The sequence below is a fragment of the Uranotaenia lowii genome, chromosome 3 (assembly GCF_029784155.1).
Source record: "Uranotaenia lowii strain MFRU-FL chromosome 3, ASM2978415v1, whole genome shotgun sequence".
Classification (NCBI taxonomy): Eukaryota; Metazoa; Arthropoda; class Insecta; order Diptera; family Culicidae; genus Uranotaenia; species Uranotaenia lowii.
In genome coordinates this window covers 178112848-178130774 of record NC_073693.1, presented here as the reverse complement: position 1 = coordinate 178130774, position 17927 = coordinate 178112848, and the positions used below count along the sequence as shown (strand labels likewise).

The following is a 17927-nucleotide window of genomic DNA, read 5'->3' as shown; positions in this document are numbered from 1 at the left end:
TTGTTTATATAGGGGAAAAATGATCCATAAAGAATTTTCCCGGTTTTGATTTGAAATTCCCGGTTTTTTCCCGGTTTTCCCGGTCCCATTTTCAATTTCCGGTTTTTTCCCGGTTTTCCCGGTTTGCTGGCCACCCTGCAATAGCCCCACAAGAGCTATTATTAAACAACACACCATACCAACAACACTCTACCAACTAACCTCAGTGCAATAAAGTTATAAAATACCCTCGCTTGTCGTAAATTATAATTAAAATCGAAATTCATCAACTCATCATATATTTAGACCATTATTCGCATAGAGAACGTTCGCAAATGATTTGTGTACACAAAGGTAATTCGGATACCGGTAGTAATGAAGACAACGATTCTGTCAGTAATATTATTTTTTATTTGTTAGATTACAGCAATATATTTCATGACGAGTTACAATGAATGTTAAATTAAATGTTACCAAATTCACATAGTTATTACAGTAACTTTACCCGGGAACACTTGCTTGTTCTACGGTATACGTTGTATAAAAATATATACTTTATGCTACAATCGCGCGCAGAATACGTCGGTGATTTTGATAGGCTATTTATTATATGCAGGAAGTTTCGGGCACGGCAAAGTTTAATTATTGTTCCACGTTCTCTGTTCTCATTTGTAGTTTTTTTTTTTTTAGATTGAGAACTACACTATTTCGCAATCATCCGTATGTAATGGACAATACATTACGTCCATGGAGATCTACAACAGTATTGTAACGATAGAGATAAGCAATCGAAATGCCTGGATCGCGGTAAATAGTCGCAGGATATAGATTCGAGGTTGTGTGTTATACCGAATGTGATCAAATAAGTTACAAACTAATTTAATTTAACTTTGAATGGAGTATATACAAGAGTTCACACGCGCAGTTTAAAAAGAATTTAAAAAAGAATTGCGTCTAGTATTTGTTTTTGCAAGTTTGTCATATTTCGATAATAAATTAAATAAATACTTGTTATCAAAATAAAAATATGTGCTGATCAGTTTAGCCTCTTCCGATAAAACTTCACTGGTACCGTAGAACAAAAAGAAAAGCTGTGATTTTCCTTTTCATCAAATAGATATTTTAAAAGAATAATTTGGTATCAGCTAAAGATCCTACAGGCTGATGAATGTTGCTTGAAAAATTGATAAGTATATGGTTTGTGCTCAAGAGAATGGTGGTTCAAGATTTAATAGACAGGATTACATTTGTTCTATACAGCACTTGGTAAATTTCTATAGAATGTTGTTAAAATCAGCCTTTCAAATCCCTTTTCTATGTATAAGGGCGAAAATAGGGAATTTGTTACATGTTTTATTTTCGATTGAGCGTTCTACATACTGCTTAGTAATACGTTGTCTAATTTTAAATGGACGACATACAATGCATTAACTTGACCTTCCGTATTTGTCGATGTCAAATATTACTACCGTTTTATTCAATAATAACGTGTAAACCTGCAGTTTAATCAATTTATATATTATGTATATAGGTAGATATCAGCTGTTTTTGTGTATAATAACATCAGTACCATGTATGATAATTGATATATTGGTTGCGATTTCTTTGTTGAAAGATATTAAAACAGCTCCTAAAGGAGATATATTTTTCTCAGTGCTTTGCGTTATTCCAGGAAAATGATATTTTAGTCGATTCTCTTGTAGATGTTTTGAAGCAACAACCAATTGATGTAAGTATAGTATTTTAAAGTAAAATGTTTGTAAAAGTGTGTTTTGTAAATGATTAATATTTGCTTTGGTATAATTTCTTGAGTACATGATTCATAGCTACTCTAAAACTGATGCTCTGTCGTGAGCCCAAAAGGCGTGCTCTCAAATGCACTAGCTGTACGAAAATGAGAAAATTGTGATAGATCGGGTAAAACCGTAATTGTGATGCAGATGCAGACAGAGAAATATAATGGGTTTACTAAGCCGGGATTTTTTTTTGCATTACATAATTGTTTAGTATTATGTTAAGTCTTCACTCAGTTCGATGGAAACGTACAAAAATTGTCACCCTGGGCAAAAATACTATGTATCAAATGGAATTCTACAATCTTTTTCATTCTTTCGAAACAAAAGAACCATCATGAATGAGAGTCATAAATAAACAGTTTATAATTATTACTTTCAATGATGTTGATGTATGGTAATCTTTCTAAGCTAAAAAAAATTATCACCGGCATTAGAATTTACTTTATTTGAATTTCCAGGATAACAATTTTTTCCCGAGAGAAGACTTCAAACTACTGCTACAGAAGCGGTTATTTATTAAATATTTTAGTAAATTAAACTCGAGTTATATTTTGATTATTTTTTAGTCTTATTTCAACTTCGACTAGCGAATAATAAAGTCCAATTTTTGTAAATAACATTTGAATAAGGGAAAACATTGGAAAACCATACTGTTCATACCAGCTGATAAAAGTTCGCCATTGTTAAATTTAAAGGAAGCTGCTTTTTGCCCTAGGAGCCACGATTCATTCACTCTGTTCAGATCACTCTCATACCCATAGAATCACATTGGATGTGTTTTGTTATCCACTCCTTCCTGTATATATGTAAAGTATATGTATATATGCACTGATGCTGATGTTATTGGTTAAATGTATAAGCTTGATACTTTCAGGAACCGGAATTAAGTTGCCTACAGAGAAACACACACGCTACACCTGCAAGTAATTTGAAGACGGCTTCGACAGTTAATGAATTTTCGGTGCACTTCGGTCGTTGATGGTTCGATTTCGTTTCAGGGTGGCGCCTCGTTTGATTTGATCCATCAGTGATTCATGGCATAAACGTGGATCAGGCTGAAAATAGTTGGTAAACGAGAAATGTTAATCTTCAGAACACACGAGGGAAACAGGAATTTAGTTACAAAGAATCGTGATAAAGCTACAGATAACTGCAGAATCATTATGTTTTTTTTTTGTGGTACACAACATGATGTTATTCATTTTTAAAAAAATATTAAAAAACTGAGGAAAAAGCACGCTGTGAAACGTCGAATTAAAAGTGTTGAGGTTATTGTGAAGCCGGCTATTTAGTGATTTACGTAGTTATATAAATTGAAGCAATGCAGTGTGCTATGCGAACTCATGACAACATTATTCATCAGTTTCAACATATAAAGATGACAAAACAAATGAAAATTGTAAAAACATTATTCATCGTTAAACTAGTTAGAAGAAGGCCATTATTGCCATTTCAAACACATATTTCAAAAATGAAAACTAAATATTTTAAAAATGTAGGTAACGAATAATATTAATACTAACTTGACTACATTAATACCATGGAATGCTCCAAAAAACCGGCCTGAAATTGATCATTTACTTGCACTCATTTGGTTTGGTAAAACCAGACGTTTTCCAAACTTGAACGTTTACTGTTCCTACTCATTCAACTGTGCCATGATTGAAAACATTTACAACTGAAACAATAGCCCTAAAAAATGAAGCTCCTGAAAATTCAGACAGCTATAAATTACCAACTATAGAACCGATTTTCACAAATTTAGCCTTTTTGAGCTACTGTATAGTTATAATTCGAAGAACTTTGTTTTCTAACCAAATTTTATCGATACCTGCTCTGCACCAAAGCGTAGATGACAACCCGTAGGGCCAAGCCTATAAAATTGCACTGGAAAGATTCGGTGACCCAAGATCGCCTAACGAAAGTATCCGGAAAAATTGAAGGAAATCATTGCGCATCTTTTCCTAAAGTATGGCCCGACGCAATGGCCATTATCCCCGTACGACGCGGTAGTCCAAGATATCGAGCCAGTAACGAACGAGGAACTTGTGACCATTGCGGTAGATAAGGCATCAGGTTCAAACGGAATCCCAAATTCAGTGGTGAAGGTTCTATAACCTGTGGAAAACTGCGAAGTTGGTGTTACTACCGAAACCATCATCATCGTACAGATCCATTTGTCTGCTGGATACCCCAAGTAAACTACTAGACAGGATAAACTTCAACAGACTTGAAGTACGCGTCGGCTGAATGCCATACGAGTTTGCTGTGCATTGCATTAGACTAGTTCACTTTTCGGCTTTTTTCGCTGATCACAACGCCACTTACAGGGTTTGATCCTCATTCATTTTCAAGTACTCTGGCCAAATTTGAGCTCATTTGAGTAAGTTTCCAGTGTGCGCTAGGAGTTTTATTGAAAAAAGTCAATTTTTCTGGAAAATTTTCTTAGATATGTTCCAGCTAGCTGGTGTTAATATAAAATGATAATTTTTTAGTGCTCGGTGATTGGTATGACAAGCATTCGTATGGATCTGTTTTAGATAATTGACTAAATCAAACCAAAAAAATTAAAAAATTCATAAACTACCAACTTTTACAGAAAATCTACTTACAAGTTGAGAGCTTAAAATCAGTAGTAAATAGAAAAAAAAAATATTTTCGATATAAACTTTTCATAAAAAGATAGCCTTATTTATAACCTTTAATTTGATGTACAACACTTAATGATCGCAAGAGTGCTAGCAAAGTTATTCAAATATCTATGCAACAAATTTGATTTGATAAAATATTTTTCATTCAAGTTTGCTCCACACCAACTTGTGCACAAGAAAGGATATTTTATTCAATCAAGTACCCCATGACGGGGCCAGGAGTTAAAAAAAAGCGCGCGCTTTGATCAAGTTGTAAGCAAGTCCTCTTGATGCCACGTTTTGCAGGTTGCATGATGCTAAAAACTTGAATGGAGACAACATTATGATTCAAAGAATGTGATGTGAATGTTTGAATATCTTTCCTTGTACTGTTGCGATAATTAAGTGTTGTACATCAAATTAAAGGTTATAAATAAGGCTATCTTTTTATAAAAAGTTTATATCGAAAATATTTTTTTTCTATTTACTACTGATTTTATGCTCTTAACTTGTAAGTAAATTTTCTGTAAAAGTTGGTAGTTTATGGATTTTTAATTTTTTTCGGTTTGATTTAGTCAATTATCTAAAACAGGTCCATACGAATGCTTGTCATACCAATCACCGAGCACTATAAAATTATCATTTTATATTAACAACAGCTTGCTAGAACACATCTAAAAAAATTTTACAGAAAAATGGACTTTTTTCAATAAAACTTCTAGCGCACGCTGGAAACTTACTCAAATGAGCTCAAATTCGGCCAGAGTTCTTGAAAATGAATGAGAATCAAACCCTGTAAGTGGCGTTGTGATCAGCGAAAAAAGCCGAAAAGTGAACTAGTCTACTGTGCATAGACCATCCCAACTTTTTTCATCGCACGCATGATTATGAAGATCCTAGCAGTCTGCTGAAGATCGGTTGGTGATTTTTATAATTTAAAGCGTTTTCGTTTATTAGCGGAGGCAATCTAGTTATCCAGGAGTTTTGCCCGAACTGCTGTCATTGTGTTCGTTTATCAATTCAGAAGTCCACCAGTTTTCCCGAGGTATTAACCTCAAGCAGGCTGTTGCAACGCAACCCGTAGAAGATGTCAGTGTTGCGGGTAAGCTTAAGGGTGAGTATCTGCATCGTCCCGGGTGACGATTTTGTTTGTTTATTCGGAAAAAGGTTTGTCCCGCACCAGTGGAGAAAACGAAACCGGCTTGAATGTTTTCATCGAATCACAACAGAGGTGTTAAAACCGTATCTAAGGATCAAACAAAAATTGAGGATCATTTACAATTAACTCTATAAAAATCGTTTTTAACGGGAAAACTAAAAATTTTCGAAGAGAAATTTGAGTGAGTATTTATTTGATTAAGCAAACAATCTCAGTAAACCCGGGTAAAATCCGGAAAGATTAAACCATATCTATCCATCCCGGTCAGATTAGATTTTTCTCGAATGGTTTATTGGATTTATGGGCAAGCCTGGATATATGGAGGAAATCTAAAATAAACGATAATCAAAGTATAAAGCTATCAACAGTGGAATATACACGGAAACACCTAAGATGTTTTACTGAGATCATAAGTTTGTGAAGCAGCAAGTCAATCCAACAAACCATCCTTTACAGCTACAGTCGTAGAAAGTGCCGCGGCTGACATCCAGCGAAAGGATGCACAAATAATGCAGCTCACAAAAAAGGTCGAGAAACTAACGCAACTACAAACTGTGTGTGAAAGTATGGAAGCCAAGTTCGAGAAACTGAAGAAGATGTATGAACGAAAATGTATTGAGTTCGACGCTCTACGTTCTGGAATCAACGAGTCCGTGGCCGGGAAACCTGTGGCTGCATCGTCCAAGAAAACTCCAATAATATCCGCACCCGAAATTGCACTGAACACACGCTCTAAAAGCTAAGCAACATAGGCAAACATTGCTATTCCCGAAACTGATCTAAACCAAAACATTTCAAAAGGCCAACGAGGTAACCGATCTCCTTTGGATACAGAATCAAAAAAGTTTATATGCACGTCCACCAACGAAAATAACAATCCAACAGCGACTCATGTGGTTATGAAATCCCTGAAACGCCTGTGACAAACAATCTTGGAAGGAGCTCAAGCGAAAACAGCTTATATAGTCATGAACAAGAATAATATATCCGAACATCTCAAAACGTCATCCAACATACTGGCAGTCACAGGACCAACCTCAAACTGAGCCAACCAGTTAGGAGTCACAAGAGACAGACACGCTTCAACCCGTTCCCATCCCAAGTTAAGCCTCTCGTGAGGATGGTAACATGGGGTCACAAGTAAGTTCCGATTATAATTCTAAACGACCAGATCCCAACTCTGTTGACCGTTACAGTTCCAGTTCCCTGAGTAAAACAATCAGCAATCAACATCTCCGGACTTTATCGTCAAATTGGGACCCTGGCGAAGGCACCAGCATGAAACGCTTCCCACCAACAACTGCAACAACGATTGGCATTACATCAGCATCAGAACCTTCCAACAACATACCGCAACATCGTCCACCGGATCAACCACCCACCTGTAACCGTGGGGTCGGTGACAAGTGGAAACCGAGAGTTATGGCTGGGCACTGGAATATATGCGGATTAAGAGGGCATCTTGCAGAACTACAAAACCCCATCCTGAACGACAATCCTGTGATCGTAGCCTTGCAAGAAACCAAATGCAGTATCAACGACTTTCCCGCGTGTAATCTTTAAAAGGATTATCTTTGGACACTAAAGGCTCGTGTACATCACAACATGGCGTAGCGCTAGGTGTACGATCCGACAAACCGCGTACATTTCTGCACGTAGCTACCGAATTGCAGCTAGTGGTAGCCTCTTTAAATCATCCTGTTCAAGCATCGTTCGTTTCAGTAAACTTATCTCCCAACGGTTCTCCCCAGCAATTTCTGACCAACCTCCAGGACGTTATGAGAGCTCTTCCTTCACCCATCGTTTTGATGGGAGACTTCAACGCCCATAGTCCTATATGGGGCAGCTCTAAAACAAACATAATGGGAGAAATGGTCAAACAGTTCATAACCGATCACAACCTCACACTTCTAAATACTGGAGAACATACACCCAGTTACTGGATCAACTTCTCCTCTGGATCTGACGTTGACATCCAACTGTTTGGTCAATAAATTTGTCTGGAGCGTTGACGACGACTGTAGAGGTAGCGACCACTTTCCAGTGAAAATATCAATGCTCGCAAAAATTCAATCAACAAGCATCAGAACCCGCTGGAAATTGGAAGAAGCTGACTGGGAACAATTTGAATTAAGCATCCACGCATCTCTGTCAATGAATTTGGATTTAGATAGAAGCGAACTTCTTAAAATTATTTAAAAAAAAGCCGCCCATGAAAGCATTTCAAGAACATCCGGATGTGTCGGTAAGAAATCTTTACCTTGGTGGAATCCAAACATAGCCACGCTCATAAAGGATCGTCGTAAAAAGCTAAGAGTTCTTAGAAAACTACCTATCAACGACCCACAAAAAGCTACAGCTCTAAAAGAATTCCAAACCACTCGAAATCTCACACGATCTGCAATTCGACAAGCCAAAATCTCATCATGGGAACAGTTCGTGGACGGAATCAATCCAAACACACCTACACAGGACATCTGGAGAAGAGTCAATGCCTTGAGAGGACATCGTCGATGGCGTCAATCTTGCTTACTAATCAGCGGAAAAATAATTGAAGATCCTTTAGAAATTGCCAACGTTTTCGTCAATCAATTTTCCAAAATTTCTGCAACCGAAAATTACAACGTAGAATTCCAAGCATATAAATTTGAAGCAGAAAGAAATATGTTGTCACTTGAGGGAGGAGAAAACCTGGAGTTCAACACTGCGTTTAAAATAGAGGAACTTTTCCAGGCTTTAGACCGAAGCAATGGCAAATCTGCTGGATCGGACACGATAAGCTATCCGATTCTAAAACGTCTACCGTATACAGCAAAACTGACCCTCCTAAAAGTTTTCAATGGCGTATGGAATTCTGGACAGCTACCACCTGAATGGAAGCACGGTATCGTTGAACTGTGTCGGAAAAGTGATGGAAAGAATGGTAAATAGACGGTTGAAAGATTTATTTTTCAAAAACAATCTCCTTAAAGCAGAGCAATACGCCTTCTTATCCGGCAAAGGGACAGATGCTTATTTCGGGGACCTGGAACTCTTACTTCATTCAGTGTTAGAGAATAGTATGCACTGTGACATGACACTTTTGAACATCAGTAAAGCATATGACCAAGCATGGAGATATGTGTACCTAGGCATAAAAGTGATAATAGAAAATGCTCTTGGACATGACAAAAAAATGCTTGGCTCAACAGTGTAAATACAATTTGGTTGACAAATGACATTACAAAGTAAAAACAAAATTAAATGGTAACTATGAATTCTGTAATTTTAGTAACATTTTTGTTGAGTCGTTCAAAACACTGGAATTGCGTATGTTACGTACATAATAATCGCATTCTTGATGCCAGATACCAGATATTCTTGGGAGGTGTTAAGAGTGATGTGTATATATTACCGTAAAATAAATTAAAATCCGTGCTTTTTTAAGGCGTGTCTTCGAACGGTTTGCAATTATTTGAGATTATTGAAGCATTAATACATGTTAAGACAATATAACACAAGTTTGTAACGCCTCACCTTCGACGGACCTAAAGTTATCGAAAAAGAATCGTTCACGCTCTAACTTAATAATTGACAATGCTCATCCATATATCAAACATTCTGGAAGTACTTATGGCAATGCTCGTTAGCCTTAGAAAACCAAAGATGAAAACAATAAAAGAAAACAGTGTAAGTTTAAAATTGTAGCTCTCGAATGGAAAAGAAATGTGTTATCAGTTCTAACCTATTTATTGTTCCATATTGACTGAGTATGTTGGAATGAGAGTAGGAATGAATGAAATTTTCAGGAGCCATAAAAGATTTGTTTACAAATTACGTAACGAATGTCCTTTTCCTTCGAATATGTATTGTGAAAGTAAAGTGGTACTAATAGAAGGTATTTTTCCGTTTCGTGATTTGTAAGCACAGGATCTAATGAAAGATGGCTTACCAGGGCTTTGCTGTTGATGAGATTCCTTACAGCAAATGCTTTACCGGATAATCTTTGTTCAGCTAATCGGGCATTGAGATTCTCTAAAAATCCAGCACTAGTTTTGGCAAGTACGTTGTTGGCATTACCCGCATTGCTGCTGCGTGTTTGGTGATCTAGAAATATATAAAATAATCGTATAAATATTCGCAGTAAGATTTTCAGTTCCAAAGCAAAAACTTTCTAGGCAATGTTTAATACAGCTGAAAAAAAAGAAACGGAAACAAAAACATGCATATGCTATAAATTTTCATATTTTTAAAAGATTGCACATTCGAATGACTTCCCACGAATCTGTTTGCTTGTGGTATTAGACGGCGAAGTAGGATTCGGGACAACACTTTGTCACGGGCTCGCTAGACCCGCAGCTAACCCCACTATCTCACAGGAGGACCGTCGTGATGTTACTGTTTTGGGTCCCGAGCACCACCAGTACACCTTTTTCGCTATTACTCCCTTGTTTCTCAGTTATTTTAGGTGTAGATACGTGATAGTTTTGATAAGCTTGTTTAAGAATATCTATGTTTAAAAGTTAAGACATTTGCCGAGTTTTTTTTTCTTAAATTGATATTTGTTTTTTTTTGTGAAAGTAATAGTGAAATTTTCCTTGTTTAATGCTTACTAGTTAAGGTACACCGGGGTAAGTGTGGACGGTTTTTCGTATAGTTCAACTTTCAAAAATCATAATAAAATCAGCAGTTGATCAATTTTGATAAAATAGCGTTCAATGTGATGCAGAACATGTTTTTAACAAACGCTGAAGAGATGAGCTTGAAAGAAGCAAAGCGAAAAAAGTTATCAAGTAAATTGTTATGGACTGCTGGTGTCTTCACTTACCCCGCTTTATGGGGTAAGTGTGGACGGTAGATTTTACCTATGATTTTTCAGGAAATTTTCAACAAATTTGTGTTTTCTTGGTTGAATACGTTACTTTATTGATTGAACCGTCCAAAATTTTGAAAAAAATTCATGGTGCTACTAGTAAGGCATCTTTCAATGATTATTGTGTGTAATTTATGTTCCAATACACGAGATCCGATTTTATCGAAAATATATTACTTATTCCAGAACAACCCAACTTTTCATGATCCGAATGCTAAATATAGCTAAATTGTATCGAATGAAGGTCAGAAAATTGAAAAAATGTGTTAATATCAAGCCTGTATAAAGCCGTCCACACTTACCCCAGGTAGGGTTTGGAGGCAAAATTTTAGTTTTTTTTGTAAATAAACTCTTTTTTCTTTATTTTTAGTCGCCGTTTCTTTTTCTAACTGGTTGTTTCGAATGTAAAGTCTGCTTCATTTAATATTGGAACACAAACAATTGCGTGTAGTTCAGTCATTTATTAACGAATTCATAATTTGTTTTTCATACAAATGTAGCATTTTCTTTACTCTTTCATTAAAAAAAATTAAAAAAATTATTCATTGCTGTTTTGAAGAAATTCTCGTACTTTTCCCGTAATACGGCACATTAGGCGGCGCACACCCTTTCCGTCCACCGTTTTGGCGATTTGATTCCACCAGTTCTTCATTTGAGTCATGTTCCTAACAAGTTTTCCCTTTGCCTTAAGCCTCCGCTTCGTGATTGCCCAGTATTTCTCTATCGGCCGGAACTGGGGGCAGTTTGGGGAGTTGAGGTCCTTCGGTATTACTTATTTATTTATTTATTTCGTCAACCGTAACGTAGACTGGTTTGATACATGTGCTTTTCCTTAAGGTTTAAGCAGTGTCTGCTTTACAATTTCTCCTTAAGAGTTTAGATTTCTTCGATTAAAATATTGTTTGAGTTTTTGCCGAGACATTGTAAAGTCAATGGTTTCGCAGTATTGATTGTAAGAGGCCATCATGCGATTTATTGGCCCGTTTTTCGCGTAGTTTGTGCGATAGTGATTAATGAAAAATAAATTTCGATTTCGTAGTTGCCGAGAAGGTGCATAACCCTGACGCTGACGCTGAACCTGAACCCTGAACGCTGACCCCGTTCGTTGCGTACCATTCCATAACCGTTTTGCTGTAATGGCAGCTTGCGAGGTCCGGCCAAAACATTACTGGACGGTCGTGGGCACGAATAAACGGCAGAATCCGTTTCTGTAGGCACTCTTTTTTGTAGACTTCTGATGTCATTGTCTTGTCAGTGAGAAAGACTTTGGTTTTCTGTCCACAACTGCATATCCCCTGCCAAATCATGTACTTGCGGGCGAATTTATCCGCAAACACGAACTTAAATTTTGCAGGTACATCCCCCCGAGCCGTCGCCAAATAAAATTTTTGACCTGGGATTTGCCCAAAGTCCGCCTTCACGTAGGTCTCATCGTCCATCAGAATACATCCGTCGAACTTGGTCAGCACTTGGTCGTACAGCTTTCGAGCACGGATTCTGGCCACATTGTTCTGCTTCAGCGTCCGATTTGGCTGTTTGCTGGCTCGGAATGACCTTATTTCTTCCCGGAGACGAATTCGTCGCACCGTACTGTGAGCGGCCTGGAACTTATTGGCCAAATCGCGGTCTGAAAGATTGGGATTCCTCTTGACGGCCTTGATGACTTTCCCACGCAGTTTCCGGTCGACAGTTCCACTCCGACGCTTCGAATGCGGCTTCCGAGCCGTCGTCAATGTATCCTTGTACTGCTTGATAACACGCCATACGGTATTTCTGGGCATTTTAAGCTGTTTAGCTAGCTTCGATGCCGACAACAATGGATTTTCAAGAAAACTGTGCACAATTTGATCTTTCCGTTCGGCTTCCATGGCGGTTGTTTACAAAATGCTATCGTTTGGTGTTATGACATAAATACATGGTGAAAGATAATGAATTTCCCGACACGTGGGTGAAAAAAGTTTCCAAATCCGTCCACTAGGAGCGCCACAATGAGCAAAAGAATTTGTTCCAATATTAAATGAAGCAGACTTTAAGGATTGTTTCAATGTAGAGTTTTTCGTCAAGAGCCAGCTAGTTTACGAGAAATTTGCCATTGAAAAAGATGCACATCACCTCGACATAGTAGTTGAAAATAGAAAATTTGCAAAAAGTCGCTGTAAACATCCGTTATTCTCGGAATCGTATCTTTTTCACAGTTATTGGATAGATTACGAGTAAATTGAACATTCTGCATTAAAAGTTTTAAAAAATAGTGCACACTTTTGTTTTAAAAGCCATCGTCCACACTTACCCCGCGTCCACCCCGGTGTACCTTATTTACATTTTCATCACTTATAGGAATACTCATTATAACAAAACATTCAACGAGATTGCAAACTATTTTCAAACCCATACTTTGTTTAAAAATGCATCATCTTATTAAAAATTGAATCAAGCTGGTTCATTTTTACATTGTCAGATTTTTGGTATAGATTAACATTTGGAATATCCAGAACATTCCATTATTATTACTTTTTGTCACCTTTAAGTGTTGATTTTTTTTTCGATTTATCAAAGCTTCCATGTTGATTTCTTTTTGATTCTGGTGATATTCCACAGCAATCGAAAAATTGAAAAACAAATTCCTTATTAAATATTTAATAATATTATCCATTAAATAAAAGTCATAATGAAAATTATTCACTAAGGAATAAAAATAGCATAGGACACATTCCACCGTGACGTGAAATCGCTTTTCCGGACTTTTCTGCACTGTTATCATTCTAGAAGTCAAACAATTTACTTGAAAATGAAAAAAATTGTAGCAAACGGTCGCAAATTGAATTTCCTTCAAAATGAATACAATTTGGTCATTTTAAAATTTATGTTGTTTTTGTTGTGACCAATTACTTTTGTGACGTGAATTCACGCTAGAATTAACCATTTCGGACTTTAGTACATACATCCTTGATTTCCTGTTCTCTCTGTGGAAATAGAATATTGGTGTCTTCGAATGAGTTGTAAAAAAAATAATTACCCACAATTTGATGTACAGAACTTCTCGATTGAACAACAACGAACGAAGTTATGCTGATTTGAAGTCGTGACGTGAATTCACTCAGTTCAAACAGAACAGGGTAGTTGTCTGAATTCACGTCACGAAATATAAAGTTATACTGTGGCTATACTGAACCATTCTTTGGAGTCTTCAAATTTTTTGTAGACTTTCGAAAACGATATTTTGTTGTTCCGACTTTTATAATCATAAATTTTTAGTATCTGCACCTAACTTTTTCCTTATGTTGATTGGCACTTGAATAGCAACATATTGAGGGATCATATGTTAAAATAACTACTGTCTTTATTTAAAGATTCACCAAAAAAAACTTTTTTTATTTTTTTTTTTCAATCCTTTTGCATTTTTATTTGAAAATAATGAACTTATTCAACTAAATCATGCTCGATTTGTCAAAATCCGACCATCTGGAGGGTCAAAACAGCTTTCAGAGCACATTTTCATATAAAATTTAACGAAAAATCAAATATTGTGACGTGAATTCACTCATTCGCGCTGTTGTAACTCAGCTAGATTCCAACCGATTTCTATAAATTTTAGTGTTTCAGAATCGTCTTATAATTTTTGAAGAAAATCTCATTTTTTTATTTAAAAAAAGTCAGAGTTTTCTCGTAAAATTAAAAACTTCCCTTTTTTGTGACGTGAATTCACTCATTTGCGACTGTTTTTGTTCGCTTTTCAAACCAACTATATTGGATATAAACAAATTCTTTTTTCTACAGAATGAAGCCGTGTTTTTTGGCTTCTGAAGATACTAAAAGTATTTCCGAAAAAAAATCATCCATATATTGAAAGTTATGATTCTGTAAAAGTTGTCAAAAACATCACTTTTTCAACAAAAAAACTGATTTTCAAAATCATTTAACACATGTGAAAAAAAACTTTTTTCTCTTTTTTCGTTGGTTTCGTGTGATTTGAATTATCAAAATTATAGACAATTTTGAGATTTTTTGATACGCGAACGGATAAAAATCACTTTTGAGCGGTACAAGCGCGTGGAATGTGTCATAGGAGAATATGATTAAAAATAAATGATCATGAACACACTAGTCAAAAGTGTCTCCTGATCAAATCCTTTAACCCACATTCCCAATCAAAATCGTTTTGCGAGGATGCAGAGGTGGCCTTGGTCCTAAAGTCTTAATTATGAATCATTCAATCCCTTTACCGCATTTCCTTCTATCAATTGACTACTACCGGCGCCGTTGTTGATGCTCAAAGAGAGAGCATCATTTTTGGACATTGTGAATGTACTGTCAATCCCAGACACCATTCTTTTCTACTGAGCCACGCCTGCGATCATGGAGTTCGAAATGCTAAGAGTGCAAAAATAATATGACCCTAATAATGCAATCGTTCCCCTATAAGTTAGAACAAGAATAATCTTATACGAAAAAAAAAACGCTGGCAGAATTAGTGAAGAAGTATTTCGGGTACAATGATTTGAGGTGGATGTGAGTAGTCAATGAAGCTAAGCTTAGCTAAAACTCTTTTGTTACTCAACATTTCTACAAAATTTATAGTTTTGGAAAGCTTATACTGTGACTCAAATATCAAATATCAAAATTTACACTAATATTTTTTTTCGTGCACTTAATTAATAACTGATGAACAGCCTTTTCCCGAGGCATGTGGCTTCAAAAAAAATTCTTGGACTTTAAAATAAATGATTGTAGCTGAAAATTGTCTGAAAATCATTTTTGTTCGCATTATAAGCTTCACGAAACTACCGTCATTTGACCGCTCGCGGTATGAATAGGAATACCCCACATGCGTTACTCGAAAACCACAAAACTTAGAAAAATTATAAAAATGCAAAAATACCTACTGGCATTTTAAAAATAAAAATAGTCCTGCAGTTTAATATGCGAAAAAAAATATTAAAAACCCGTGATTTGACCGCCTGCTCTCCGGTACGTTTAGTGTTAAGGAAATTAAGTGTACAATTAAGTCTTTCAGTTTTCATAACTAAAATTTGAAATTTATAAAATCAAGAAATACTATTAAATTATTTGAGCTGTTTCACAAAAATAGCAATAAATACATTGTTTTCACAGGCAAATTTATTTGGCAAAGAATTTTGATTACCAAAATTCAGACAGGCGTTTTGTTTTATAGAAAATTAATTTTTTCACATTTATATATATTTTCTGGAAATTTAATACCTACTTTATTCAGTTCTTACTAGAAGTTTAAAGCAGTTAAAAATTGATTGAATTTTGAGTTTGTTTTACTACAGTAAAATGCCAAAAGTTTATGGATTTGCAACGATCCCAATCAGTTTTTTTTAAAGATTTTTTTTTTAATTTTGCTCAGGGGGTGTTGAGCTTAAAAATTTAGCAAAAGGGGCAGTAGGTGAAACATACATGTTTGAAATCCACTGCTCTAGACTAGAGATGTACCGAATAATGGTATTCGGCCAAACGAATATTCGGTCGAATATTCAATTGAATTTTCAATGAAAAAAACCTTAAGCGATTATTTAAATGCTTTCTATTTTTCCATATTAATGCCCCTCATGTTTTTAGTAGATTTTTTTCAACCAGATGATATTATCGGATGATGTATTACCTACAAGGTATTTTTTAAGGAGGGGTTTTTCTGATTTTTAAAATGTCACCAATAACTGAAAAGACATCAGATGACTAGTCGCTTCTAGGGCGTTTATCACCAAAGAGATTTCATTCCTGTGAAATCTGTGATAAAACATGTCGAAACAGGTGCCAAGCTATTTGAAATTGCTTTTCTAATATTGAATAAGATGAAGGTCGAATTTAAGCAAAATATCTTTAAAATAGTTGTTGAAAAGCTAGATGATCTTTATTTAATCTAAAGCATACAATAAAAAATGGGGCGTAGTCAGGCTACATAAGCTCAAGAAAGCTCAAATTTTGTGATATGAAAGTGTGATAGTTGATCTATATAACAGAGAAAATTTGATAAAAACATATAATCAGAGTAAAAAGTGATGGAGGTTCAAAGTCGAAGTGACAGTGTACGTGCTTCCAATTTCTACACAATTATGAACGGTACTGTATGTTTTGAAATTTTTGAAAAATTAAACACAAAATCTAAAAAAAAATTAAAGAGGAATTTGAGTTTTTTATTTGATTTAGCAAATAATCTGAATAAAACCGAGCAAAACTCGGGAAGTATTAAACAACATCTGAACATCCCGTCCAGTTTGACTTATCTGGATTCTTTACTAGATTTATGGGCAAGCCCGAATAAATCCAGAAAATCTGGAATGAACTATAATCAAAATATAAAGCGATACCGTTCAGCCTTCTCCTGTGCGATCTACAGTGAAAGGAACGTGGATGATTGTGTAGCTTTTACAACATTACTTTTGGATATTTTATAAATTATCAAAAATTATTCGCAAATTTTACAAGTCTGTAGTAGATATTCGGCCTATTCGGCCGAATACTTAGCTCAACTAGTCGGTGAACCGAATATTCGGCTTAACGGTTTTTCGGCGATATTCGGCCGACCGAATATTCGGTACATCTCTACTCTAGACCAGGGGTGAGCAACCTTTTGAAGCAACGGGCTACTTTTAAATTGAAATTCTTTCGGCGGGCCGCATTAAAATAAAATTGATGTAATTATAGTTTTCAGAGCTTTCTGTAATTTTTTATAACGACAATTTTGACAAAACTAAAATTTAAAAAGGATAAATAAAACGAACACAGGTACTTGCATAACTTTTTTTTTTATTTAACGCGATCGAACCAGCCGAAATTAAATAGGTTCATCACTAAATCTTAATCATTTTTCAATAATTGAAATGTTTAAATCGATTTGAAATATTTGGCGAATATTCTGTTTTTTTTACAAAAGGGGAACATAATTTTCTTCCCTTTTATTTATTAAAAACGAAAAATTTTAAAAGTCTTTAACGGTTCGTAAAAAGATTTGAACCGTTTTCTGAGAAAAGTATTTTTATTTGAACCGGATGCGATGGTATTTTTCGTGATCACTTCCATTTAAATGTTTCATGGAGCTTAACCATAACAATTTTCCGTGCCCATTATTTAAAAGTTTGTTCACAATTTATTAAAATTTTGTCGGGAAGCTTCAATTTTTTTTGTATAAACGGTGATTTTTTTTTAATTTGAAGTTCCGTATGAAATCATAACATTGAGATGTTTTGCGGATTTTAATTGGATTTCTCAATGTTACAGTTAAAATTTTTTATTTTAGAAATTTTGAAAAATTTCAGAAATTTTATTTATTCAGTTGATATTAAGGCTGCCAGATTGCCCGGATATTTAATACGGTTGCCCGGATATCATTGAAAACGGTCGAAATTTGCCCGAATTTGTTCACTTTATTTGACAAATCAAGCTATAAAAACATTCTTTTTATTATGCCTCCAAAATGAAATTTTTTGAGGAAGTTCCAAAAAAATAATCATGAAAGGTTTTTTGGAAGCCTACAGTAAGATTTTAAA

General features: G+C 35.4%; 1 protein-coding gene across 11 annotated transcripts in view; it reads right to left on the bottom strand.

The window, feature by feature from the left end:
• Positions 1-367: 367 nt before the first annotated feature.
• The window catches only part of LOC129757811 (probable serine/threonine-protein kinase DDB_G0282963), a 106307-nt gene continuing 88747 nt past the window's right edge, over positions 368-17927 (bottom strand). For 9 of the 11 annotated variants that reach the window (XM_055755116.1, XM_055755125.1, XM_055755122.1 and 6 more), the window contains 2 exons: positions 9496-9650; positions 368-2830 (listed from right to left, as the gene is read on the bottom strand). In XM_055755116.1, coding sequence (XP_055611091.1) covers positions 2723-2830; positions 9496-9650 — 263 coding nt within the window. In that variant the 3' untranslated portion in view covers positions 368-2722. Of the gene's footprint in view, positions 2831-9080; positions 9195-9288; positions 9310-9495; positions 9651-17927 lie in introns of those variants that run through there. The other 2 variants (XR_008739815.1, XM_055755120.1) reach the window with 2 other exon arrangements.